At 50.5% G+C, this 27,681-nt stretch overlaps 1 protein-coding gene across 1 annotated transcript; it reads right to left on the reverse strand.

Moving 5' to 3' along the window:
- Positions 1–27,438, reverse strand: AstA (allatostatin A). Its single transcript, XM_037214846.1, has 2 exons — positions 27,389–27,438; positions 1–1,415 (listed from the first exon to the last, which is right to left on the reverse strand). The coding sequence occupies exon 2, from the start codon at positions 1,402–1,404 to the stop codon at positions 691–693; it is 714 nt and encodes a 237-aa protein (XP_037070741.1). The 5' UTR covers positions 1,405–1,415; positions 27,389–27,438; the 3' UTR covers positions 1–690.
- Positions 27,439–27,681: the final 243 nt, after the last annotated feature.

The raw sequence follows: 27,681 nt of genomic DNA on the forward strand, positions 1-27,681 counted from the left end.
ATTCGGTGCCATGAAGCATGATCTTTCCCGACCAGCGGTCACAAACAATAATGGACCACTCATGCGCCATGCTCAGACGTCAGCCTGGCCGGCCGCGAACACCTCCACGGCTTCAATCACTGATGGCTCAACAACAAACCACCAGCTTTGACGAGCTTATATAACTTTTGCGGCAATTTTATTTTTGTGACAATGTTTTGACGGCTTTAATGAGCCCTAAACGACGCCCCAGCCTCGAGAGAGACGATGACAGAGCACTGCACTTACAGGAAATCAGACAGGCTTTGCGTTTTCGCTCTTTCCGGATCGGCAACTTTACAGTTAGTTCGTGTTTACCATTCCCTACGTCACACGGGTGGCACAAGGTGTTCGACGGAAGCCTAAATTGTGCACACTTCTTGAGGCGCCTCGTTGGAGTTCTCGGGACAAATTCCACAGGCAAGTTAACCTTTACCCCATTAGCGCTCGTATGAATGTTTTGGCTTAGTCACGGGCCGGTTTAAGCTAACAGCGTCACCGGAATCGATCTCAAAGTAAAGTCACGTCGCGTTCGCGAGGGAGCCCGGCGCAGACATCCGCTGCCAGCATAGGAGTCACTCTTGTCAGAAACCCCTACCCCGCAGGACATTGCACGGCAATCCACGCGCACAGCGATCCTTAGGAGGGTGAGGCGTACGGCTTAGCCGGAGCTCAAAGGTGGTCCGCGTACCTGACGCGGAGCCCTGGCGCCGCCTCCTCGTCGCCGCCCTCCGCCGGCGCCTCCTCGCTCTGCGCCTTCTCCGGCGCCGAGAACAGCGCGTGCGACGCCGGTGACTCCTCGGCCAGCTGCTCGGCCGCGCTCAGGATGAGTCGCGCCACCTCGCTCCGCTGCGCCTCGCCTCGCTCCGCTCCCTGCGAGACGCTGCGCTTGCCGAGGCCGAAGCTGTAGCTCGGGCGCTTCAGGACGTCCCGGGAGGGACCGTCGAACCAGGAGCCCCAAGTCCGCTTTCCCAGCCCGAAGCCGTATGTTTGCCGCTTCCCCAGGCCGAAGCCGTAGGTGCTGCGTTTGCCGAGTCCGAAGTTGTACGATGGGGTCCGCTTTCCGAGCCCGAAGGAGTAGGACGGCTGGCGTTTCCCCAAGCCGAAGCCGTACGATTCTCGCTTACCCAGGCCAAAGCCGTAGGACCTTGCCCGCTTGCCCAGGCCAAAGCCGTAGGACCGTTGGCGCTTGCCTAGCCCGAAACCGTACGACCGGCCCCGCTTGTACGGCCCCGCCTGAACGTCTGAGTCATCGGCCAGATCGTAGTTCGACTCCAGACTCGAATGTGCGGGCAGCTCAAGGTCCAGCTCCTCAGAGGCAGCTGATAAAGATGTGGCGCACCCTGCTAGCAGCAGCGTCATCAACGTCATCCACAGTGACGTCATCGTTCGGTGCCCTGTAACGAAGGTCACCGAGTCAGCATACCGCCAGCAGACGTTAGCGTGTCGGCACACTGCAAGCTGATATTATCAGGTCAGCACACTGTCAGCAGACGTCACCAGGTCAGCATACCGCCAGCAGACGTCAGCGTGTTGGCACACTGCAAGCTGATATTATCAGGTCAGCACACTGTCAGCAGATGTCACCTGGTCAGCATACCGCCAGCAGACGTCAGCGTGTTGGCACACTGCAAGCTGATATTATCAGGTCAGCACACTGTCAGCAGATGTCACCTGGTCAGCGCACCGCCAGCACACGTCATTAGATTAACTCACTTCAACAGATGATATCGGCTTAGCACACTGCTTAAGTTGTCATCTTCAAGAATGTTATCTCCCCTCCCCCCCCCCCCCGTCCCAGCTCATCTAATAGTGTATTCCCCGATATCTGGTGATTAGGAATAAGGTAAATGTTTGGAGACGTTCGGAGATAATTCATGGCAGACGTGCGTGGGATATTTATAAAATTTTCGAACCTCATGCACTAGAGTATCGTAACCACTTTCCAAAAAGCTACTTGAAATGACGATATGAAAACGATGACAAAAATAATGACTTTCCAAGTGTGTTACGAATATAATTTGGTCCACCAATGTAAAAGCTATGGTACTTTGTTACAGGCTTCATACGACCTGATCATGATGCGCAGCAATGTGATTGCCGTTGATATCCTAGCCCAATTACGCCATTCATTCGCCAACTCTTCTCGCATTTTGCTCACACGTTTTGACATTTGTGGCAGGCAGCTGTGACGCTAACAGCAGCGTAAAAAGCCTGGAAAGACCAATCCATTACGGATGCTGTACTAAAATTCAACGATGCAACAATTTCTGTTGGATCACTTAACACCAAAGAACATGTTATCAACCGTGATAACAGTGGCAGTGGTGAAAGTGATGTCTAAAAGTGGCACTAAGGTCTATACACTGGGGGCCCAGTCAAAGCATTAACAGCCTTTTCTATATCACAGTGCTGCCACTGATCGGTGTTTGGCATGCTTATCTCTGGGCAGTTAACTATAAAAATGAAGAAATACACCTAAAACTTAGGCACTACCCTGCTATATATATATATATATATATATATATATATATATATATATATATATATATATATATTAAAATGCATAACCGCTTCACAACACGTTTAGTAGTTTGCGTTATTTCCTCATGACAAGTCATAACAACATTGCAAATTTGAATGGTCTGATAGCGATTTTCACGTCACCGATGCCGTGTCGCGATGCCTGGAATCTGCCTAACCTGAAAATGTAAACCTGAAAATGCCTGAAACACTAATATGTAACACTAATTTAATGCTTGGCATGTATGGAACGTAAGGTATTACCAGAGGAAAATTTCAATGTCGTGTTACGATGTTTCCCTGACCCCAAATTAAACTTAAAGAATTATCTGAACTACGTAACTGTGTAGATACATGTTCCTACGATATGTACGGGGATCAAAGTCTGAATAGTTATGTTGGCCGACGTTAATTTATCATGCTGACAATTCCCTCTCTGTTTTCTTACCTGATATTTTTGTAAGGATTGAGACATTGAGCTGTATTTACGGAACGCTTTAAGAACCGAAGCACGCCGGGTCCGGGTCGCATAGACTTGCAGACAAAACCCTTTCAGAAATACTGCCACAATAATATAAGCATTGCGACTCCAAAAACCGCCTTTTTAATCCCAGCAGATCTCGAGCAAGTGAAATTTTGAGACTTTTGCACGCTGGTCGTAACGCTATGAAATATAATTTCATAATACAAAGTACCGTTGCCGCATACTCGTCTCTCAAAGTGCCCATTTAAGAGCCCAGGCGTCACAGAATAATTGCGGCGTTAAGAGTGCACCCTTGGTCCAAATAAGGAATTTAGACGTGGAATATCCGAAATCTTGAAGCATTTACTCGCAAATGGTATTCTGGTAGATGCTTACATATTTGGACATGTATTCGACTTCTAGATAAATTTCTCCGAGAATGTGCGATGCCGATGCATTACTTCGGCACACCAACATGAGGGTGCGTAGCTCCCAGAGTGGGTGTATCACCGGCCTCTCAGTAACCGACACTTTCTTCCCGCGTGCATCCACATCCGGTCCTTGGCACTTCAGCTAAGTGGTTTTGCTGTCGGTTTGCCTTTAGAAGACTATTCACCACCTTCATTTTTACGCATTTGCCGCCAGCCCCAGCTCGAAGTAATGCACGTCGCCTTCATATTTCGTCGGCACGACGCAGTGTTTGTTGTGCCACTAACACCCCATTAAGGAAAAACAGGGTCGTTGTTTCCTGATTGATGACGGCGGAAACCATAACGCACGTGCATTATGTATGTTTGCCTGAAGCGGGCACTTTGGCATACCGGGGTACTGCCAGCTAGATGAAAAAACGACGAAAGTGGTTGTAGACTTTCCCCAGAGTAAACAGTTCGAGGGCGTGGTCTTTTCCGAGACCACTGGCTAATGCCACGTACAGTCATGTTATAGGCAATTATCCGAAACATCTGTGGTATTCTCAGACACCTCAGCCAATAAACCAGTAATCAGACTTGCAATTTGAAAACAATGCAGTCGTAGTTTCACCCGAGCACGCAATAACTAGTAGCCGGCTAGCTTTACCCGAGAAAGGCAGTTCAGTCTTTAAAAAGTATGTATCTGTCATCCAAGGGGTAGGCAGAGACTCGTCAATTCACCACAAAGAACTTCGTCTCAGATTTTGCTGGAGGCTAGCCAGGCCCATACATGTCTGCTAAGGTATTTGTTGAGGTTTGATTAAGCGACATTTGCATTGGTTGCTTATATAGTGTGGACAAAAATCCAAAGGGCGTGTATGCATTTAGGTTATGGTTCGTTGGACCGAAAGCCCGCATGCTTTTCATGGCACCATCTCTCTTAGTTTAGGCTCTGGCAACATGCATCCGAAACAGGCATTTGAGCTGGCTTGGTGTCTTGCGGACAAACCATTTGCCTGAACTGTGTCGCTAGGTTCAAATTCCCGAGATGTTAGATTTATCCTTAAACCTTTGGATACGTGGCTGGGCCTGGAGCACGTAACCTACATCACACAGTGCCCACGTTTGTGCCAGCACGATCTTCTCGCATTCAAATCTTCCAATATTTGTGCCAAGCCGTTTTTCTTGCAAACAAGTCGTACTCATGCTATGTCGCCGTGGTCCAGATTGCTGGCTTCTGAACCTGACGACGGCCTTCCTATCCCGGCTATTCCCAACTCCCAATGTCGCTTTCGATGTAAATCAGATGACAATATTGCAGCAAACCAACGCTTGCTTAAGTGTTTCACATGCAAATGCATTCAAATGCAAAGCAAATTCTAAGCGATTGTTCCGCTTGCTCTTGGAAACTACATGAAGCTGCGATGAGCAGTCGCCGAGATGATGCGGACCCTGATATGGTTTGCATGTAAAAAGATGGCAGGTGCACCTGATCTGGCCGAGCTGCTCAAGTCGAAGGCTTTCCAATAGTTCCGTTAGTGCCAATCTTTTCCGAACATAATTCTGTCCAAGACCTCATCCACAAAAACGCCGTGGCTTGAAGAATAATCGAGTTCAGTATAAGCAGAAGGCCTTGCCACCACAAGTTCTGTGTCACCGAGCGTGAAACTCGTGGTGGCTCACCGGGCTGGGCAGCAAGATAGGCCTCTCGGACTGTCGGCCACCCTAACACGAGCCCTGATCAGGCCATCGCCATGTCGCAGTAATGTACCTTAGCGAACTTTTCCTTGGTCACGAGTTCATGCAATCAGTATCGACCTAGTCTTTCCTATACGTTGCTTGAATTCGCCCCACTCACTGCCCTAGCTTGGAAACTGGCGGAGATGGCTTGGGCGGTTGGCTTAGCTCCAGTTTTCATCGCATGGTGGCTGAACAAGGCACCTTTTCCAGGTTTCCAACAAAGTGATAGCCACCAGAGCGCTGGGTTATTAGTCATTTCAGCCACATCCAAACTTCGCCCGAACTCTCCTCACCACTAAACGCTTTGGGTCTATTTAAGTTATTAAGGTTCAGCTGGAGCCTCTGGATGCAGGACTTCTCGGAATCAGCGCCCACGCTATGCAGTGCTCGCTGCATTCACCCTGACATCACCATCCGATCGCGAAAGTATGTGTCAGCGGCAGCACTTTGAGACGAAAGAGGGATATCCCGCAGTTCTCGGCCCGATCTGTCCTACCCTTTAGATGTTGACCTTGAGCGTGGTGTCGGTCACCTACCGTGGGCCATCCCAGTCAGAGGCAGACAGCGAGCGCATAGAGCGACCCGAACCTACCCAGCCATGGATGGGTAAATACGAAGGTATACGCTGTGACCAACTTAGCTACCGGATCGGACAAACCGGCATGGTCTGCATGATCACGTCTGAACACATACCCTCCGCTGCGGACCATTCTATCACATCCTGGAAAATCCTGTCACATGTGTTAGCTGGATCATAACTCAGAGAGCTAAGCTTTAACAAGCATGTGTTTCCGTGCTCCTGTGCTTTATATTGCGGTCGAAAACGTATAGTGAACGAGGACTATGTACCCAAGCACCGCCTCGAATCCAAAAAAAGAAACTCTGCCGTATATACAGCGACACCAGTCACCTCCAGTAGCATCAGTCGCGCCCACAAACCTACGTTCGCCGCGCTTGTCGCTGCCCACTGTTCCCTGCAGCCTGGATCCGCAGCTCATGCTGAACATCTAGAAAGGTGTTCCATTCTCTGCGTACACTGCACGTGTCGCTCGCTCAGCGGCCTCCCACCGCGTCTGCCGGGCCGTGGCCGGCCGGGCTCGCCAGGGGCGGCCGTTCCGTGCGGCCACGAAAGGTCACCAGATAACGGCGCGGACAGGGAACCCGCGGCCAGCCGCCGCTCCGACCGTTCACAGGAGTACTTTCGGAAATTTACGACTCTAATGCACCACTTATTTCTATAATCTGATTACTTTTATCTCTGATCTTACCATAAGCGCCCGCAGTATCCCGGTCAATTGCATCGTGCTATGGGGACATGCATCTTCCTGTGGATGAGTGGAATATTCAGTAAAGCCGGAGGAGCTTAATAGCAACCACTTACAGTATGATACGGTACAACCACTAAGTTGCGTCTCTAGTGACATTTGCTCTATCTGGGTATCATTCTGAGCGTCGCATGCGGGAGGCTGCGGCCCTGGTGAGGACAGGACATCTCCCGCCCGCCGAGACGCCTACTCCCCAGGCGCCACGCACCATCTGACACCCGCTGGTGGCGCGCGGCGTCTCAGGCCTGCCGCCGACGGCGCCGCCGGCAGCGACGATCAGTCCGCGAACGTCGTCGGCATCGACGATCAGCTGCGACTCGCCGCGGGCGGCCGCCGGGTCACGTCCGACGCGCGCGGCCGACAGCCGGCACGACGCGCTATTTACGCTGTGACAATACGATAACCTCAATAGGGTGTGGACGCCGACGCCAACCGTGACCGTCCGCTGGCCTTGCTGCGAGGTGTCGGCGGCGCTCGCACGCGCCGGCGCGTGCTCACCTCGGCTGCGGCTGCCGCCACCCTCGTGACTTGTACGCGCTCGTATCTCGCAGGTTACCGCCGGGGTGCTGCCGCTGGCCCGTGGAGCGGAGCCACGCTCACGCGTCGCCGAGAGCTAGGACATGCTGCCCGGAACGGGCGCGCGACCGAAGCAAAAATATTAAAAATCATCGCTCAGTACGCTGAAAACCGCGCTCCTCGTCCCGAGCTAAAGAACGAGAACGTTACACGCAGGGTGCCGGCATGTTCAGAATTGTTTGGCTTTAGTTGCCTGTGTCTGCCCAATCGTGACTCGGGATGTTCCTGGCCGAAAAACGTATTGAGAGGCAAGCACAGTTTCCACATGAGTTTGGGCGTAACGCTGAGCTCGGAAATACAAGTTAAATGACTATAATTCGAGGGTTCACGTGACGCAGGCAAAGCGTTATGGGCACGTGGTCTTACGATTGTGGGGTGAATTCCCAACCGTGCAGACTGAAATGATTGCACGGCCGCGGTTAAGCAGCGCCAATTTCTGCTACGTAAATTACATTCAAGGACATCATGGAAGGTGAATGCCTTGCGTCTAGTCCATGATTTTACGACTGCCAAACGTGACCTATGTCTAAGCAAAGATCACGTTCTTGGTTCAGATTCAGAATCAATCATAATACAGCGACATAACTCAGAATAAAAAATACATCTTCTGAAAGCTAAGGAAATGTTCTTCCTTCCATTTCAGAAGGTCTGATACAAATGGATTACGTTGTTCTGCAAAGGAAACCTCCCTTCCTTCTCGCCACTATCGCTTAGATCTGTGTTACTTTTCTTTTACATGCCAAACGATAGTAAGGTAAGTACCCCTTTGACGCAATGGCCCTCCCGTAGTTCTAAAAGGCACCAAGCCTGACTACTAAGCAGCGAATAGAGGTTACCGTGGATCTGAACTACATCAAAGCCAGCTGCGTTTCCCAGAATGTAGACGTGGACGCTGTGACAAACGGCTGTTTTATAACATTGAATGTTACGGCAAGCGATCAGTTCGATACACCAGGTGGACTTCGTTCGTCGTATTACGCTTGTATTAGCGTGGATAGATAGGATGTGAAAGTGCGGATAGAACCGAAGCCAAATATCACCTTTGCTATCCCTGATAGTTCTTGGAAGATGATGACCCGAATACAGACACTTGCGTCCATACTGAGACAACAGCTGTGTCTGTCAGGCATACATATCCATTAAGAAAATGTGAACAATGATTTGGAAGCCGCATTGTCCTAAATTAAGCCAAAGAACAAACTTCTAAAGCGAGGCAGCCCTGCACATGTACAGCATCTGTGCTGCATGCTCACGCCCAGTTAAGCTTAATTTAAGACCCAGAACTGCATATGTGGGGCCGCGCTTCAGCCTCGTAACAGCGGTTATCTCACGTCACGAAGTAGTTTAACGACAAGCTATGCAAGGCGTTCTCACATTCCATCAGACCCCGACTGACTCGAGTCAAACCTCATCATTGGCCTCCGACACATGCTAGGTATGCTAGAACCCTGTTAGGCGTCCATGCATCTGCTAAACCACGGCAAGCATTAGGAGAAGAGGCAATGCTACGCATTCCAAAGACAATGCGAGTTTTTGCAGTAAAAGTCATGACAGCTAAATTTTTTGAAGTGTTAGTTTTGTCGTGTGGCACTAATGTCGGATGTAACACTTTGCGGTACAGGTAAAGTCGTGTATAAGTAATGACTACATACGTTTTGCATATAAATAATGACGAGTATAGATTTGTTAAGTAGAGGTGATGTCACGTATAGCTAAAAAGCGTGTAGTTTGAAATAGAAGAATGTTTATATGTATGCTGATATCTTAATATGCATGTACGTTTGCAGTATGTCTGTAAGTGTTTGCAGTAAAAGTGATAAAAGAAGTCATGCAGTTTTTATCCTGCCGGTAGGAGTTTTTGTTGCAGCGCTGATGTCGCGGAACTCTTGCCCAGTAACAGCCTCGTCGCACGTCGCCGTACACAGACTAAGCACACAAGCTGGGCACCGCCGCGAGCGCGTCGGTGTTCGGGCCCGTAGGCACATCCGCCAGGCATCCGGCGTCGCGGGCGTTGGCAACGGCTGACGCCATTACACCGATTGGGCCGCCAGCCGTTGCCCGGCTGCCGGCGCCGGAGCGCCGCAGCCATGGCGCGCCGGTCAAAGGCTGCCAAACAACGGCAGCCGCACGCGCCAGCGGCAGCCGACTAACAAGGTTGCGGCGCTGATCAGGGCCGCGTCGGTGCGACTGCGGCACCCGCTGTCTGCTGCACGGCGCGTCAGCGAACTCACAGCGGCAGCTCGGAGCGCTCCGGCTGCGATGGAAACCGAGACACGCGCTCACCGACCGGGTGCCGATGCTCGACGGAGCGTCTTTGCTCACCTTTTTATCACGTCTCCCACGCGACCCCTTCTCACACTGCGAGCTCCGACCGAGGGTACAGCGCGCGGTGCACAGAGACGCCTCGTCCACACATTGCGCGGGAATTTGATCGAATGCAGACACGCGCCCACAGCATTCTTGCCCGTGACAACCGGCCGTGGATATTCTCGTGTTCCTGCGTGGGCCGAATCCTGCGGGGACCTGCCTGCGCCCATCGCGGCGAAACCAAATCAATCAGCCCCCAGCTGGTCCGCCGACGCGCGTGCTGGGCACGCGCCTGAACTTCGGACCACCTGCCCGCACACCGGCGCGACTTACTCCGCGCGGCGGCTGGACACCATCGACCCGAGTGGCCGCCGCAGCGGTGACGGCGAACGGCGCTGCTCGAGCCGGCCGGACCACAGACCGCCGGGAATGACGCTGGGCGCTGGCGCCATCTCCTCTGTACACCCTTCTACGCTAGGCATCCGGGTGACGTTGTCCGGATGCCACCCACACGTTGCCCGGATGCCCAGTACAGCCTGCTGAAGGAACGAGACGCTGGGGACCTCGACCCACACCAGCGGGCCTGGGATGGGCCTGTGACTGAGATCATCAAGGCACAGCGTCGAGAAGTGCAGCTCGAGCCGTTGTAGAGCTTCCAAGGCGCCCCCGCCAAAGAGAGAGGGCACAGCCATGCAAGCACGCCCGGAACTCCTTACGAGGGGCACCCGCGGCCACGTGATGGCCACGGGTTCTGGCCTGTGCAAAACGCCCGTGCTTCCTGAGGGCATCACTTTCATAAGCGGTCCGTGGTTTGCTTATAATGGTGTCGATGACACATGCGATGCGTCTAGCAATGCGCGATTTGGTTCCGGTGGTGGGATTTCTATTATGTTTGGGCCGTAATTGTTCAACATGTACTGTTTAATCTTAGCTGAGGGTAAATCGCTGAATCTCCAGCTGAGTCGAAAGCCAACGCCACCAACACAATGCTATCATGTGCGCTACCAGACTGTACATCATGACTGGGTATTGAATCCAAATGACACACATGATTCTGGTAAATTGAAGGGCGATAACTCGGCATATGAACTGTGGACTCATATTACTAAAACATTTATATTTGCGTTCAACTCACCGCACGTACAGGCTGACAGTGTAGATATGCAGAAAGCACATAATTGGTACGAAACGTACATTTCTGGTGTGTATTGATCAATTGAGTAAGGGTACAGAAGTAGTAGATCTGCTATACTAAGCCCAATACCGTTTGGTTGAGACACATTTAGGCACCGGAGGTGCTTGCTTCAAGGCGGATTATCCAGGGTCATATTTCCGCTTGATTACGGGCGTTGATCTGCGTGAGGCAACATCAAGTTTGCTGTTTGATTCACACTCGCGTTCGAAAAAAAGCTATAACAGAAAGAGTGTCCGTGCTAAACATATGTGAGTAAAAGACAAATAAGCAATTAAGTAAAAATATCTCCGTAGGTTTGGTTCGGAAATGGGTGCATCGACAACGACACAAGTTTCAACACCACAAAAACTCAGGCCACACTAAAAGCTGATTGCTCCCAAGAATCACAATGAAGGAGTCATTTTGCAGAGTCATAGTTTTTGTATCTCGCTCAGTAACGAAACAAGCTACATCCATATTCATCTTATTTTAATATCAAGCTGGTCTGGCTACCAAGATCAAACGCAAATGTTTAGCACGGCTCCGAAACATTGAAATCTCCAGCGGAAACCATGGCATCCATGGTTTCCGCTGGAAAGCGAATGACATACCACACGTAGATGCTGACAAACAAGCACACAAACATTGGCATGTACACTGATGGAACGACGCGGTCTGTGCTCAGAAAAAGGTGGTTTTCTTGTGCGGTGCGATCACTCAAGGCTTCATAGACATTTGATCGGTTTTAACATGCTTTTGGATGATTTCAGAAAATTGACTGTGAGTGTCATTGCCATGTTAAACAATTGAAACATTAGTGCCATTTCGCCGGTGTAAAGCCAAAACTGTACAGGATTCTGACAGCGTAAAAAGACAACCTTTGGCAAAAAAGGAGACGACACGTTTATTGGATTTTAGTAAAGACATTGATGTCTTTAAGCATCATTTCCAAGGCAGCCCATGTTACGCCCCCCCCCCCCCCCCCCACCCCGCTGTCTTCTTGTAGGCTTCGTTCAAAACTCACGTAAAAACTAGTCTTGTAGAATTGGAGACATGGAAACCCCTGTGGCTTTGGTCAAGGCTGCCAATTCCAGCAGTGGCGTAACTCTTTCTCAGAACGGCGAAGCTAAACTAGCAATCTCCTCAGTTAATCACGACGTTAGTGTGTCCCTGGCGGCGTTGGCGACCGCCAGACCGCTGCTGATGCCTATTTCACCCCTGTCTGCGACCACGTGACGATGGGGCGAGGCTTGCCCTTCGAACAGCGCTGAGGGTGAAGCGTGCAACACGACCAGTACTCCCCTGAAAAGGTGCGCCAGTGCCATAAAAGTCATCCCAAGAGCTCTGCTGTGATGCTTTATCGCACGCGCGCATTTCGACAGGTCCGCGGGCACTGAGCAACTGCGAAAGGTGGAAAGTGGAGCTGACGCGGTTGTTTAAATTCGGAGGCGTCCAGATGTGAAAAGGACTGGTGCCCAAACCTGAACTGGCCTTTTCCAAACTCGTGAGCTGTTACTTCGGATCACTTGACGCGCCAGATCGTCAAAGTTGTAGATTCTGCTGCCTGAACTGCACGGCTTCCTTTCCGCTAGCTCCGCAAGACTGGGCTTAAGGCTGCCGGCCCTGCTTCAATCAATGTAAACGTGTAATGGCCACCCCTATGGCATGAATGAAACGTGATCATGCTACTTCGGGCGTCGCCAACTTCTCGAGAAGCCAGGCTGGCATTACGTGAGAGAACGCTCTGACTTCTCGAGAAGCCAGGTTTACACGGTGTTGGAGAACTCTGTGAAGCCAGGCTGGCGTTGTTGGCGAACGCTCCGAAAAGCCAGGCTGGCATGGTTTTAGAGAAAGCTCTGAGAAGCCAGGCTGGCAGGGTGTTGCGGAACGTTGTAAATCTCAGTGGCTCACCGGGTGGAAGCTTTGCCCGTGAGCGGACTGTAGCAAACGTTACAACGGTCCGTTCTAAAAATCAAACAAGCGGATGGGGAGCACATTTTTAGTTTTTGAACTGATTTTATGCGTATTGTTTGCGATTGGTCTGCCCATTGCTTCATGTAGTATCAGTCTACCTCCGATGTGCTCAGCGACCTTTACCATACATGGGATTAACAGTCATGATTTCATACCTACAGAAAATGCGAGGGAGTAAATTCAGCTCTCCCCACTTGGTTAGCTCGGTGATCTGGTCGTTTGCATGTATGGGCGAACCCTCTATCGCTATGTGAAACATTCATTGTCGCGTTTGGTTTCGCTGGAGGAGGAGGAACGTGTTCACGGGCCTTACGTTCGCGGTGCTCTTGTTATTTGCCAGTGCATAGGACGTCAGCCGAGCACGACCAGCCGACCCTGAGTCGCCTTTAAATCATATGCTTTGTACAGAGCCGCGTACACTTGAAGCATGTTGCTCAGAATCAATCGTGTACATCGCTGGCAATCGATTAAAAGGCTTGGCCCGTTAAAAATGCCATACGGACGTCCAGTTGAACTTGAGTAAATGTTCATTGTTCGGTGCCCACGCTCGTATGTTCGGTGTTCGCTGTACCATCCAGTCCTGGTGCAATCAAAATGAACTGAGCCCCAGTAAGACAGAGCTCATCCTGTTTCGAGTCCAGCGCCAAATCCCTGAGTCTTACTTCTCCATTACTTTTGCCGAAGGGTTGGCCAGAGCGGGCCAAAAGGTCAGCGCGTTGGCGTGGAATTGGACGCTGGTAGGTGTTGGGAAGACCATGCGTTGGGACCTCGGAGGGACGCGACCTCGGCACACTCACTGGATACGACAAGTCTCGAAAGTTGCTAGCTTGGTTGAGCAGCTTTATTCCCTTGCATATCTTTTCCGGCGCATAACAATGTGGGATGAAACCACCCGAACGGAAAGTTCAGGAATACGTGCAACGTGAAATATTGGCCATATCCGTGCAGACACTACCAAACTTTGAATAACGAACGAACTGGCACCCTGCAAGATCAATACATTGATATCGTAATTGCGAGATTACGAGGTGCAACCCATTATGGACCGAACCTGTTAATGGTGATCGTGTTCGTAACGCGAGCATGATCCGTTAATGGAAATACACGCAGTGTCAAGGTCCACACACAGGGAGCATATCCCTGTCCCTAATCACCCGATTTTGAGGTAACATATAACATGCACTCTAATATCCACCCCAGATGCATTCCCGTTCTAGAACTGATGTCTGCCTCAATCTCTAATTAACGTGTTGTAAATGCTGACCAAATGGAAGGGTATATCGCCCCACGCCATGCCCAACGACATCCTCCCTGTGTGCTTTCAGTTCCAGGGTTGTAATTGCCGGGACTCAGCTACCCTTTTTTAATGCAGCCTCACAGGTGAAACCTGTCAGCGGAGATTATTAATGGGCATGTGTAGCGTATCTCTCACGTAATGAGTTGGGTACGGCAAGGGTGGTAAAACGCACTGACTTGGTGGATGAGGTCGGCAACAAAAACTAAGTTTTTACGTGACGCTTAGTGTCAAAACTTTTTTTTACTTAAAATTTTGGCGACGGTAATGACACTTACAGTTCAGTAAATGCCAAGACTGCCTGTCTGATTAGTGCCCCTCTTGCTGTTTAGAGCCCATGCTCTTAACGGGGTCTGTCTAGCCATTAAGCGACCAGGTCAGCCCCCAAGCAATCCTCCGGCCACTGACATTTTCTCTGGCTGCTCAGGGTCCGCACTAAGCTAGTCACAAAAAGTCATCTAGCCATGACTAAGGTCTGGTCGAACGACCCCGTAGGGTTTGGAGCGCCCATTGTCACCCGATACCATAATTCGTAAAACCTGGAGTTTTGTGGAGGTGCACGGCGGGGTGTTTTGCTGCGTGCGGCGAGAAGAAGAATGGGCGTGCTGAATTAGAGCAGCCCGCCCTCTGCCTGCTCGCCAGGTCCCACCTGGCCACCGTAAGGCCCCTGTTACGGATAAGTGTGGGCCCAAAACCGTCCACCGTGGACACTCGGACTGCTTTAGGGACCCTGCAGCTACAGAGGACCCCTCTGGCTTTAAACTGTCGCTTCAGCGTCCAATATCGGCTCGGCACTACCAAGACTCTATCTGAGCGTCTTGGTATAGCGGTTAAGATGCGCGGGGGGAAGCCAGAGGTACGGTGCTCTATCCTCCTCCGTGCCTGCCTTTCCTGCCAGGGTGAGAACCAGGTGACACTATATAACCTCAGCAGCTGCGTGCGTCGTAAAGCCCCAAAGGCAACAACCGCTCACGTGCCGCACTGACCTCGCGACCTTCTGTATTTTCAGAGCCCCTCTGCACGGTCCATTTTAGCTGATCCATCTTAGATGAGCATTTAGCTTAAGTGACCCTTCTGACTGCTGAGTGGCCCCTCTGGCTATCCTGGAACCTCTGGTGGGTGGGGTACCTCTCTGACCGCTCATGGACTTGACCAGTCGTCCAGATGGCCTCGAGGAAGCCCACATGTTGGAAATCATCCCCGAGAACTGTCTGCCACCGCGCAGGTTCGAATTCTGACATGCATTCAGCTGCCATGGCTGTTGAGGTCCTTCGTCGTTTTTTTCGCTGTCGAGTTAAGCGAATCCAGCCGTATATCGAGTGAGGCCTCGTGGTTAGCAATCCCGAGGATGGAAGAAGACTGCTTTTGTGATTGGACTGTCCCATAGTCTAGGGCCGGTTTGCCCGCATTCCCAGTAGTAGCAGTTATTCTGTCATTAGTTGAACGGCATTGTACAAATGAGCGCTTCGGTTGTGTGCTTAATATTGGAAATTGCGGTGATGAAAGGACTTTTGGTGATACGCTGATTCCTAGTGGCATTACGAGGCATGCACTTCATCACCATTTTATGTCATATGGTGTCGCGTTACGCCGCTAGCGATACTTTTATTTGTAGAAATTTGGTCGGCAACAAAAAACACACTTAACGACTCTTGGGAGCTACAAATCCATGATTTATGTACATGTGTATGATTGGATATATATGACGTAGAAGGGTTTGTGGCAATTGTACTTAACAACTGCAACTGATCATACGGCACGCAAATGGTCTACACATTTTTTAAACTGGTGATTTAAGAAACAATGCACTCAACTGAACAGTAACCCGTGGTTGGTCGCATAGCGATGGGCCCTGCAAACTCCGCTTAGTCTTTAAGAGCTGCAGGAAAGACTTGCGCTTGTAAGATGGTGTCTTAGCTTTGTAAAGAATCCCAAATCGAAACATCGAAGAATGCACAAAGAACTTGGTAATGTGGAACCGGCGGTTCTTTTTGGTGGCACAAACTTAATATATGTTTGTATATATATATATATATATATATATATATATATATATATATATATATATGTATGTATGAGTGTGTATTAGAGTGTGTGCGTGTATGCGCATTATGCGAAAGCACCGAAGTAATCAACAGATGCAATCGTGTTCGAAAACAAGGATCGTTCACATTTTGCCGTATGACCTGACCCGCAATGCTTTTTTCGATAAACGCCCACGAGTACTGATATAGCATACACGTCACTCGTCTCTTTACTGCCAATCAACGTCCCTTCGATGAATTGAAATGCATATAATGTTTAGAAGGCCGTTCGACAAAGACACAGAAGCATTTGACCTTGACAATTTTCCCAGTGTGTCGTCACTTTTCCGTTTGCATCAGCACGACCGATTAATTGGTTCAGGAAATCTGTAAGGGGGAGGGGTAACCGTGCCAGAGCATAGGAGGGCGACAAATAACCGGCAATCCCGGCAATGACCCGGCAAATGTCACATCAATAGTGACGCCAGCTACAAATAGCAGTGTATCTGGTGAAGCAATAACGCAACAGAAACAAACACATGCAATCCAAGCATAAAATATGGACATGCGTAGGAAACTCAGTGAAGCGTAGAGGCTACTAAATCCTGACTTATTAAAATTTTCTGGTGCGCCCCCAGGTGGCCGTGAGACGAGGGTCAGCTGGCGGCCAGCAGACACCGCGTGACACCCGCGCCGGGCTGTGTGCATGCGGCCAGTGGGCGCGCTGGCGCCACCGCCGGCAAACCAATCCAGGCGCCATAAAGCCGCGGCGCCGCCGACCGCGACGCAATCTCTATCTCGTATTTCGCCGTCTCGGACAGATTTGAGCGACGCGGGGAACGGAGCCGGCCGCGTTATGAGCGGCGGAGACGGGGACGGCGCTGGCGAACGGGGCAGTCGGGCTGGGAAGAGCGAGAGGGCTCGCCATGCGCCGGTCTGGGGGGACCGAGGAGTCAACAGAAGCCGGGCCGTGAGGTGAGGTGGGAGTCACCAGGTGCCGGGCTGGGAAGAGCGAGAGGGCTCGCCATGCGCCGGTCTGAGGGAACCAAGGGGTCAGCAGAAGCTGGGCCGTGAGGTTTGGTGGGAGTCACCAGGTGCCGGGCTGGGAAGAGCGAGAGGGCTCGCCATGCGCCGGTCTGAGGGAACCAAGGAGTCAGCGGAAGCCGGGCTGCAAGGTTTGGTGGGAGTCACCAGGTGCCGGGCAGAGAGGAGGGGAAGGGTGTCGCCATGATTCAGGTTGGGCAGAAGGCACGCATCTGGAGCCGATCTGGGTGAAGGATACCTCTCCGGGAGAGGGGAGTGTCAGTCACCATGCTGAGTGAAGCGGAGAGTTAGAAGACGAGACTGGATGAAGGATACCACTCCGGGAGAGGGGAGTGTCAGTCACCATGCTGAGTGAAGCGGAGAGTTAGGAGGCGAGACTGGGTTGGAGAGGGATAAGGAGTCTGACCAGGAGACCAGGAGTCTGGATAAGTGGAGGGAGGTTGTGCCAGGAGCAGTGCGAGATAACGGTGTCGGGGTGGTGATGAAGGCATTAGAGACTGCCGCGCAAGATGAGGGTGGCGGGACTGAGAGGTAAGCATCAAGGGCTGGACCGGCCACCGCCACCACTGACCACGCAGCGAGTAAGGCTGGTCTCAGCATGATGAACACTCATTGGGTCAGACAGTTACACGCACGGCTCAAATGTCTCCACGAGGAAGACGTGAGCGCTAGCAGAGCGCTCGTGAGTGTCTGGAAACTTCCGCAACACCGCCTCTAGCGACGCTGGCACCGCCGCACTACTACCGGCGGCGGCCTGGGCTCCCCTGGGCGAGATGCGCGACGTTGGTGCATTGTTCCCTTATGAGTACGGCAGACTCCGGCCAATATCCGCGCCCGTACTCTGTGGCGGCCTCGTCGCCGGCGGGAGCCTCTGCTCGCTGCAGGGTCGCCTCGGACGAACTCGCGGCCGTCGGCGCTATCGGATGAGGCTTATAGGCGCGACGCCTCCCACTTGATGCCCGCCGGGAACATGCATGAATATGAATGACAGTCGGTCGCTATTTATGGACGAACCGGATGGTAAACGGAAAGTTTGGTCATGACTTCTGCCACATACGCTTGATGTGTTCGAATAGGGCGGTCACTAGGACATCCATTGTAGTTTGCAGGGCACACGCCGGCGGATGAAATCATGTTAGGCTGCAAAGTAAGCATGCGTGACGTGCAGTTGGAAAATGGCCGTCAGACAGCCGCAGACAAATAGTTTTATTATTAACGGTTTGTCGACATGGGAAATTCGGTCCGCTAACACCAGCACGGAAGGACACCGGTGGACCAGTTTTGTTCTGCGGTCGCTCTAGTTCTCAGCTGATTATTATTACAGTGAGCGCGGTGATCGCTTAAGTGAAAAGGTCACGTCTCATTGACGAGCTATTTTCACGCTAAAATATCCCTTCATTGGCCCACGTCTTTGTATATGACATGAAAAGGAATGTTCCACACTTGAAGATATTCAAGCAAGCATTAGATATGATGAAATGGGCTCACTTACAACTATTGGTATACTTTTAAGCGGGTACGTTTGCTCTAGACAACGCAATTTCCCCATTTATTACATTCTCTCTTAAACGTGTCACTGCTTGATTACGTCATTGTATCTCGCACAACAATGATTGGGAGCCAGTTGAAGGCCGCTTTATCGGAAATCATGCTCACGAACGCCAGATATGAACGCTTCGAGACTTATATGCTTCTTGGCTTTGACTGCCGCATGGTCAATGGAATGACATGACTAAAATGACTGTATTATGAGTCATGGATGCCTGGGTGACCTTGAAATAGTCTGCACGAAAAATTCTACACATATTTGAGGGGCGTGTAGCTTAGAAACTAGAGGGGTTTGGATCTAAAAAAGAGCAGGACTGTTAACTGCGCCGCATGAGTGATGATCTTTGAATGATCTTTAAATGGCTATCTCAAAATCTCACACAAGTGTGGAACATTCCCTTTAACCCTAGCCCAACAAGAATCTTCATATCCGCCCTAGGAGCGAGATTAAACAATGCCAAATATGACCTTTGACGGGCCTTATTATTCCGTAGGAGTCATATTAGCGCATAATCCTGCTATGTCAAGAACTAAGCACAGTGCGACAATCCAGAAAATGGTTTTGAATACGTCATGACTACCTTTATCAGATGGGTACTGCCGGACATCAACGCATGTTACATATGCGGGTGAAATGGATAAGACTTTTGTTGCATGCCCGTGCGGCTGCGTGCAGAACTGATCAAACCACACCAAGTGAAAAAGTTTGCAGATCTTCGAAAGGTGTGATGTATGCGATGTAAATGTTTAAATCACATCACTTTCAAAAGGTTAACAAATTCCATCATAAAGGCCAAAGGTTGACAAAGCTCGTCGTTGCATGGCCTGACCTTGGAGAAACCACCATTACGGTAGTAATACACTTCAGAGTAATTCAGGTAAGAAATAAGTTTTGACAACTACTTTGGAGTGCTTGGAGTTACCCTGCGCGAAATATGCGTGGTTTGCCATTCTTGAGCAAAACGTCAACGGATGACTCGAGAAAGTCTTCACAGATCATGAACTGCACAGGTCAGAAGCTTCATTTTCTTCTCCAAATGCGTAAAAATGATGCAAGTTGAGCTATGTCATATTTACGCTCCATGATTAAGATGGATCGGGTATTATTCTGGAAAGCAACTATAAAGACCTCCGAGCACTTGCCCTGGTAGGGCGAGGGTTAATGCCACTAGCAATCACCAAAACTTTGATTCCGATTCAACCACCAATTAAAGTACCGCATGCAACATCATCCACCTTGCCGGCAATCTACTCGCGTTCGCTCGGCAGCTTTACACCCGAAGCTGATCATCCGGGAACTTCCGCGCCCACAAAAGCAGCGGGCCACGGACAGCCAATATTCCGCCAAAGCTCCCGTCCACTACTAGAGCCAGACTTCGGCTCCTTTTGAAGCGCTAGCAAGGCTTCGGACTGGCAAGTGGCAATGAGACCTGCCCAGCTAGCCAGACCAGTCTACAGCTCGGGCCGAGGGTGAGTTCCACGTGAGGTCGCGCCTACCCGGCTGTGGGACGCCTCACCATGCTGATCGGTTGCTTCTGATCGCGAACTTCCGTCGCATAGTTGGATGGCATGGCTCGGTGGATTTACTATGGCATGGTGGTCGGAAGAATGCCACGCGTAATTGCCTCGTTCTCCGCTTAGAAAGTCTGCAAACCAATCGTAACCAGACAGGCAATCAGTCGTGCAAGCACTCAGCCCTGTCCGTCAGCCTGCAACTCTCAGGGCCAGAGCATGCTTCAAAACGATATGGTGTTCTCTGCAATCTGGCTTAAAGGAAAACACCTCCTCCTGAGTACAACGCTTCGATTCCGCGACAGATTAGAGGTGTCCTCTGTGAAATATCGCATGAATATCACGGCAGCGAACCAACACCTTTCTGCTGACAGGAGGGCTGGCTACGACTGTACCTGTGGCGGCCGCAGTCAAACTCGTCGGACATTTTGTGGGCTGCGTGATTGGGCACATACGGGCGATCTTGCAATGCACTATCAGCGTGAGAATTTTTACGGCGGGGTGGTTTGACAGTGATTGCACGTTTGAAATTGAAATGTTGCAATTAAATTATTGTTTCAAGTAAGATCTAAATACCTTTTAAAAAATGACTCTCATGCTGTTTTTCATTTATTCAAGTTCTGTATGCCACACAATATCGCAGTGTCAGGGACTTCAGGAATCCCTTACGTCAACCTTATGTTCCGATATTAGAGATATACTGAAGGAAACAGCACGCATAAAACACTCAGCTTATTTAGCTAATTGCAAAAACTGATTTTACCTGACAAAGTTACCATACTAGCTTTCCGTTCAGAGTTGCACATTGTGGCAAATTAGACATGCGAGTTCAGTTCTTGCGCGACTGCCGAGCATGTATTGGAAGTCACAACGCCCTTCATGTAAAAAGGTATGTACGCAGGGCACTGTAAAGAGCCACACTTCAGCTGCCTACAACGTTTGTGTACATGCTTTCAAAACCCTTAGGTCCCAAGTCATTTAACTTATAACACAGGTGAAGAACGGGATGGGCTGCCAGTTTCATAATAGTTGTCAACATGAGTTACATTTTACAATCATATCAAGAAAACAAGTGGCATGTCTTGAAACCTATCAGCTATATGAACACGTACAATGTGCAAATGTCCGTGTTGTTCTATCTAAAACCAGACATCCTGGGCCAAATTCCATCATGTTCCAAACTGCAGGTATAAGCCTACAACTGCAGATAAAAGCAGAATTACTTTAGAAAGGGAAACCCAGAAGATGCATGCAAATTCCAAACCTCTCGCGATATTTACATATGCGGCAGTGCCGTGCAGATGTTGGAGAAAAACAGCGTGCTATGTGAGCATGTCTGAACAAAAACGGGCCTTGTTATGCTTACTTCCCACCAACACCATGTCACCCAACACCAACCAATCTGCACAGCCCTGCTGTCGGCAGCCGCGTGCATTATTCAGGGAAAGGACAACGCTAGTGTTACACTTGTCATATTGTTCAGGAGCCAGCTCGCCATAAAACAGGAAACTCTGGACCAGTGGTGCTTTGGAGGGGCGCAGCCATCACGTTAGATCGCGCGAATAGCCCCACCGCTGATAGATATTACCTCAATGTCTCGGTACTCTGCGGATAACCACGATGGGAACTGTTGCACCGCGGTGCACGACCGTCTCCGCACATTTCGTAAACGATAAGCGATTTCAAGCAATTGAGACGAAACTTGCAGTCCCCAGGCGTGAAAGACCGGCGCCAGGAGATTTGTGGGTGGCCAGCGACCTTTGTGGCTTGTCCGCCGATCTAGACTGCTGAGTCACTGGACCAGGTACACACGTTGCAGTGTGTTGCAATGCATGACAGTGCAATATATGGCCCCCTGCGCCACGTACGGCTATAAGCAAGAAAGAAAAGCTGATCTGCCAGTGTAGTGGGGCTAGTAACACTGAGTGTACGATCGCTGCCGCGTCTTAAATGTTTCGCTTGCTACACTGTCTGTCCATGTGGAGATGCATTGGGTGCTTAAGACGCCCATGCGGTGCAATAGTGCCGGTGGAATCTGACCCTTTCCACATCCAAAAGTTCAGAGTCGACAGGACTGTTGACGGCCTCCCTCTGGTATACCCATGTAGATGCTCCTGATTGCAGATCCTGATTGATCCTCATATTCCGACGATCGAGTATCCCTCTCGGGCTTGGCATCCTTACCCAGGAATCTGTGCTCGAAGTCAACGCTCCATCTGAAGACAGAGCTCTGACTACATTAGCAGACAGGGGACGGGCCTTAGAGCCAGGAGCCGACCCATGTTCCCTCTGGTCTGCACGCCAGCCTAGCCTGGTCTAGACGGTCGGCACCGCACCGTCCGGTCGCCGTCGTCGAGTCGGTCCAGTGACGATGCCGCAGCCGTGAGGGGTGATGGGGAACCGACGCTACTTCTCTGACGTGACGAGTGGTGGGAACCGATGCCACTGCCCTGACGTGACGAGCGGTGGGAACCGATGCCACTGCCCTGATGTGACGAGCGGTGGGAACCGATGCCACTGCCCTGATGTAACGAGCGGTGGGAACCGATGCCACTGCCATGACGTGAGGGGTGATGGGGAACGGAAGCCACTCCCCTGACGTGACGAGTGGTGGGAACCGATGCCACTTCCCTGACGTGAGGAGTGGTGGAGAACCGACGTCACTCCCCTGACATTATGAGTGATGGAAAACCATCGCCACTTTCCTTGACGTGAGCATTGATAGGGAACCGACGCCATTTTCCGGACGGCCCTGCATCTTGAAACTGTTGCATAACTGTTTCGTGGTCGGTCGTATAAGTGCTGCCAGTGTAAACATCTACGTTAGGTGTTGGTGTTTTGGACAGCTCGAGGCAACTGGAGTATGATTGCAGTGTTTAACCGGTGTGACGCTAGTCGCCAGCGCTTATCATACGCGCAATTTTTAGGCCGGCGAATTTCGGAAGTAGTTAAGTCGTGGTTTGAGATAAAGAGCTTCAGACATTAACACAAAGTTAAGCTACGATCTATAGTCGCCTTGTTTCTATCCCGAGTTAAAAACGAACCTGTTAAAATTGTACTCCGAAATACATCAAACAGCTCAAAGAACGCAACTAGTTGTAAGTAGGATTTCCTTGTGTTCTCAATACTTGTATTTTACTTGTGTTGTCATCACAATTTACTTGTGTTGTCATGAAAGCTTACAGTACCTGTCTTCCCAAGCTTGCGACCATAGCTTTTGGAAGTGGCAGAAGTCGAGCAACTCCTAGATCATAACCACTGACAGCCGCCGTTATTTGGCTTTCTCCACTGGCGTGTTCCGACGGCCTGGCTCTAACTCGCGCACCTCTTCATCTCGCTGTCCATTCTCATGAAAAAAGATGGTGATGAGCCGATATGGGTGGGACTTGTAAAGAAGGAGCAACCGCCGCGACGAGCGCTGATCCAACTCACATCCATTCGTGGAGGATCTGTCTGTTCACTTCGCGCGGGCTGGGCAAATTGCGAGCTAAAATTCTGGGCAAGGGAGTACTTATGTGACGTGCTGCCATAGCCTTCCCTGAGAGACCCCGCATTCGTGATACCAACTTTTGTATGCCAAACTGACAAAAGTTTGTGGACGGGCAACGGGCCCGTGTACTTTGAGCAGAGTGCTGTGCTTACGTGCCTTCGTACTTAAATCGTATAACTTTTCATGTGGCATAACAAGGGTATTGTTTCAAGCGTTATCGGGTGAAATTCAGCACGTACACGCCCGCAGACGCACGCGGGCAGTGCCCCGGTACCAGCAGTCACGCCGGATGACCGCCGTAGCCTCGCCCGTCGTGCAGGGCTGCACGGCGGCACAGTCTACACGCGTGATCCTATTAAGGGTGAGGGGGCGGTGGCGGAATGGTGCTTGGCGTTGTGGGCCTCTAAAGCGACAAAGAAAAAACGTAAGAATCTGCTTTGTATCCTATTGATCCACGATTTTTGTCCACCTATATGGCAAGACCGGAATGGGAATGCGGCGCCAGGGAAGTAAGGGCAACGTAGGCAAGCGGGGCACGGTGCCCAGTTATTGTCAAAATATAAAAAAAACATTTTATATCATAGCAGATAAGTTGTTTCCAAGATAATACTTTCTGAGGCGTTTCCTCCTCAGCGATACAGTGCGAACACTTTTTGTCATAATTAGCCCCATCCACAGTCATTTTCCAACTGACAATACAAATGTATAAGTTTGGTCGTAAACGTTTTGGTAACCTTTCCATAATTTACAATACGTGCTGGGCAAATACAGGCGGGTGCTAACGCGTGGGCACAGCTGACGAGAGGAATAGGTGGTGGGTGGGTACGGAAGCTGATGAGAGGAATAGGTGGTGGGTGGGTACGGAAGCTGACGAGAGGAATAGGTGGTGGTGTGGTACGAACGGAAGCTGATGAGGAATAGGTGGTGGGTGGGTACGGAAGCTGATGAGAGGAAAAGCTGACGAGAGGAATAGGTGGTGGGTGGGTACGGAAGCTGATGAGAGGAATAGGTGGTGGGTGGGTACGGAAGCCGCCCCATGGGGCACAGTCACATGAAACACTTTTAAGCCCGCATGCCCGTGATGTGCGAGCTAAAACAGCCCAAAGGTGGTACCTTTCATCCATAACAGCTGACGACGGGCCTCAGCACATTCTGCGGCAGTCATGACAACGGCAGCTGTCATGATTATGACAGTCGCGATAGCTGCGGCTGCCGCGGACTAGGGCCACACTCTGGTGGAGACCAAGAAAGAAAGCAGTGCGGTGCTCTGACAGAGTACTGGCAGCACACTTTGGACTAGAATATGGCAAAAGGTCATTTTTTATCATGTATTGGTGGTGCTGCACTGGTGCTGTTATGGGACGTGATTGTGATACCCAATGCTGTTATGGGACGTGATTGCTCCTAAGGTTTCACCTGAGTATACTTTTTAAAATATGCCCCGAAGGTGGGACACTCCTCTCAAGTCGTAACTTAAAATTGTGAGACCAAAAGCGTTACCATTTGAGCTAGATAGCCCGGGCTTTGCGGCGGGAAAGTTGGAAGTCGATGACGTGCTGTGCGGATAACTCTTGGGTCTGTTCACTCAACAAGTTTAGCTCGTTAGTAGCGGAGAAGTAGCAAATATAGCTACCAGAATGTAAGGAAACAAACCGGGTCGACATATAGCTTTCAGCCACATATCCTGGGGATGTTTAGGCAGTGAATGCGCCTTATGTTCTTCAGAAGGCTTGTTCATTTTAGTTGCAGGTGATATGTGCAGATGAAAATGTGTGCCTTAGAGTGCTGATGCTACCAATAACATTGGTCAGGAGGCCTGATTCGGCCCATAAACCAAAAAGTCTGATATCAGTATTGCTGTTCCGGCAATATGGCGCAAACGACTTAGTCTAATGTCACGCAGAGCCGAGCACAAATATGTGTGCTTGAAATGAAACGCAATGAAATGTTTGCTTAAGATCGACTGACTGTGGAACATATGTCATCTAATCAACTTGACGCCGGTCCACTGAAGCAGTGAAAGGCAATGCAATGCAACTCGGCAGTTCAATTTTATGGCAACCATTACAGCGTGTGCACCGCGTTCGGTGAAATCACTGGGGTTTGTGAAAATAACGGACGTAATGTTGTTGTGAGGCCACGAATTCCAGAGAGCGTCATCGCAGTCCTCAAATCAAGCTTTGCTCGCACCATTTGCCCAATAAGCAAGGCTTAAGCTCAGTTAGGCCGCGGACAAGCCTCCAATCTCGTGACCCCAGGCCGCACACCGCTCCTGAGCGCAACGCGAACCGACATCACACTGGCAGCCCAAGCTCTCGGACCTGGCTGGTCACGGAGACCGATGGCCACGCCCGCCAGCCAGCTGGAGACCCTGGAGGCCCACGGTCTCGCGGTGGAGCGACGCCGTCATTCCGTGCTGGACCGGACCGCTCGCCCCGCGAGCTCCCACCTGTCGTGATCGGCTTTATAGGCGACCGGCATGGCACATAACAACGTTGCGTGCTTTCGGTCTATTTATGTTACGGGTTTATCTCGATTTTTTGTCTGTCGTCATTAACTGACATGCGTATCAGCACATGCACCAATTTAAAAAGAGCAACACGTGCGCCGGTGGCCCCTCCCGTTCAGATGCGCCGTTGATGTCGGCCGACTTCAAGGCGGCATTTGCAGGTACGCTGAAAAAGTGCGTCTTTTGATGTATTGTGCTCTATATCACGGTGGGTTCCTCAGTCAGCAAGCCACCGTACGCTTCTTCGCGCCTTTAGCTCATTTAGGGTTCGAAGTCCAGACGCAGTCGTGACCCCGTCAATATAAATATTATGTATAAATCCCGTAGCGCGTAGGAGGTAGTTCCATATTTCGTAGGTCAAGGTGTCATAGCCATAGACACGACGTGGCAAAAGACATAGCACATCGTTTGAAAGATGTGGATCAGTCGAGATAACCAGAGTGCTGGGCTTGATACCAACAGGCCATTAAGCTGGACAATGTTTGAGATAGTTGAATGCTATCACTTACATTTGACAGGGTCACACGGTAGACTTACATCCAAAGTGTTGTTTTTAACGTTTTGAAACGCTTTGTTACAACACTGCTGATTTGGTAGCTGGGAGCAATATCCCGGAGACAACTGCATCTTGTCGTTGTCATGCAAGTGCACCATTTATTCCGTGCATGCTTGGCGCGTGAAATGAATGCCCTGCATGCATAGATCATGTACTTCATGTACGTATATCTATCCCGATGTCATTCGCCATGTCACATAAGTAAACGCCGTGATAATTTTCCACAAAAACAAGGAATCGCAGTAGCGCAAAACTTGCGTGAAATACATCAGCTGCTGCACTCAAGACGTGCAGTCTACACAACTCGTAGTGTTCCTCATCACAGACGGGCAGGTTCTTCAACCACACAGCTGTGTTAAGAGAATAAAAGACAGCCTGTCGTGCATTGTTTTGGAAAGGTTGTCGACCAATCGTGGCTCCATCATTTGTATCACCAATGCGAAGCATACCGCAAAGCATTTCATGAAAAAACGAGGATGGTTTGGTTCGCCAACGTTAAACTTGAATTCCTTGGTCGAGCATGCTAACGCTATAAAAACCGCAAGTGACATTAATATGCACATCTATGCGCCGGAAATCGTTGTCTCTGTGCAAAGCTCGACAGATTTTGAACAAATAAAATGCACAAATAATGTGATCTCAAGATGATGTAGGTTGGAAGCCTCGCTTGTCCGCTTATGCCACTGTGAATGAAACTTGCTGCTGACCATAAGCTTACTGAGAAGGAGAATTTCATGACAATGGTGTTCGTATGAACTTTCAGAGTAAATTTCGATGGAGATAATTCGCTCTTCCGCTGCTATACACAGCAGGTATCTTCAGCTTCAGGCCTCCACCCTTTCCCTACAGTTTCGGGCCCGCTAATCTGCAGCAGATGATGATGCCAGCGTCGCTGCCTCACCTCTGCAGGATGTCCTTCCGTGCTGCCGCGATCACCTCTGCCGATCAAAAAGCACCGCGGATTGCACGCCTCGCAACTTGGTCTTTATACGGGCGCCTCCCGTCGTGACGTCACTGGCGATCCGCCAATGACGAGGCGGCGCCGCGACGCCGCCGCCAGCCGATCGTCAAACGCGTCTGCATAGGGTTGATTTTAGCCCCGCGTCTGGCTATTGCATGGGGATTGCGATTGGGGCAAATCGCTGTTTTATGTGAGGCGAGCAATATTCGCTGTTCGACGAGACGCCCGGCAGG

Source organism: Pollicipes pollicipes, unplaced genomic scaffold, assembly GCF_011947565.3.
Source record: "Pollicipes pollicipes isolate AB1234 unplaced genomic scaffold, Ppol_2.1 Scaffold_3447;HRSCAF=4054_pilon_pilon_pilon, whole genome shotgun sequence".
Lineage (NCBI taxonomy): Eukaryota > Metazoa > Arthropoda > Thecostraca > Pollicipedomorpha > Pollicipedidae > Pollicipes > Pollicipes pollicipes.

Bases quoted from the DNA above. Each gene is read 5' to 3' on its own strand.
- AstA (XM_037214846.1), bottom strand. From the start codon at position 1,404: ATGACGTCACTGTGGATGACGTTGATGACGCTGCTGCTAGCAGGGTGC.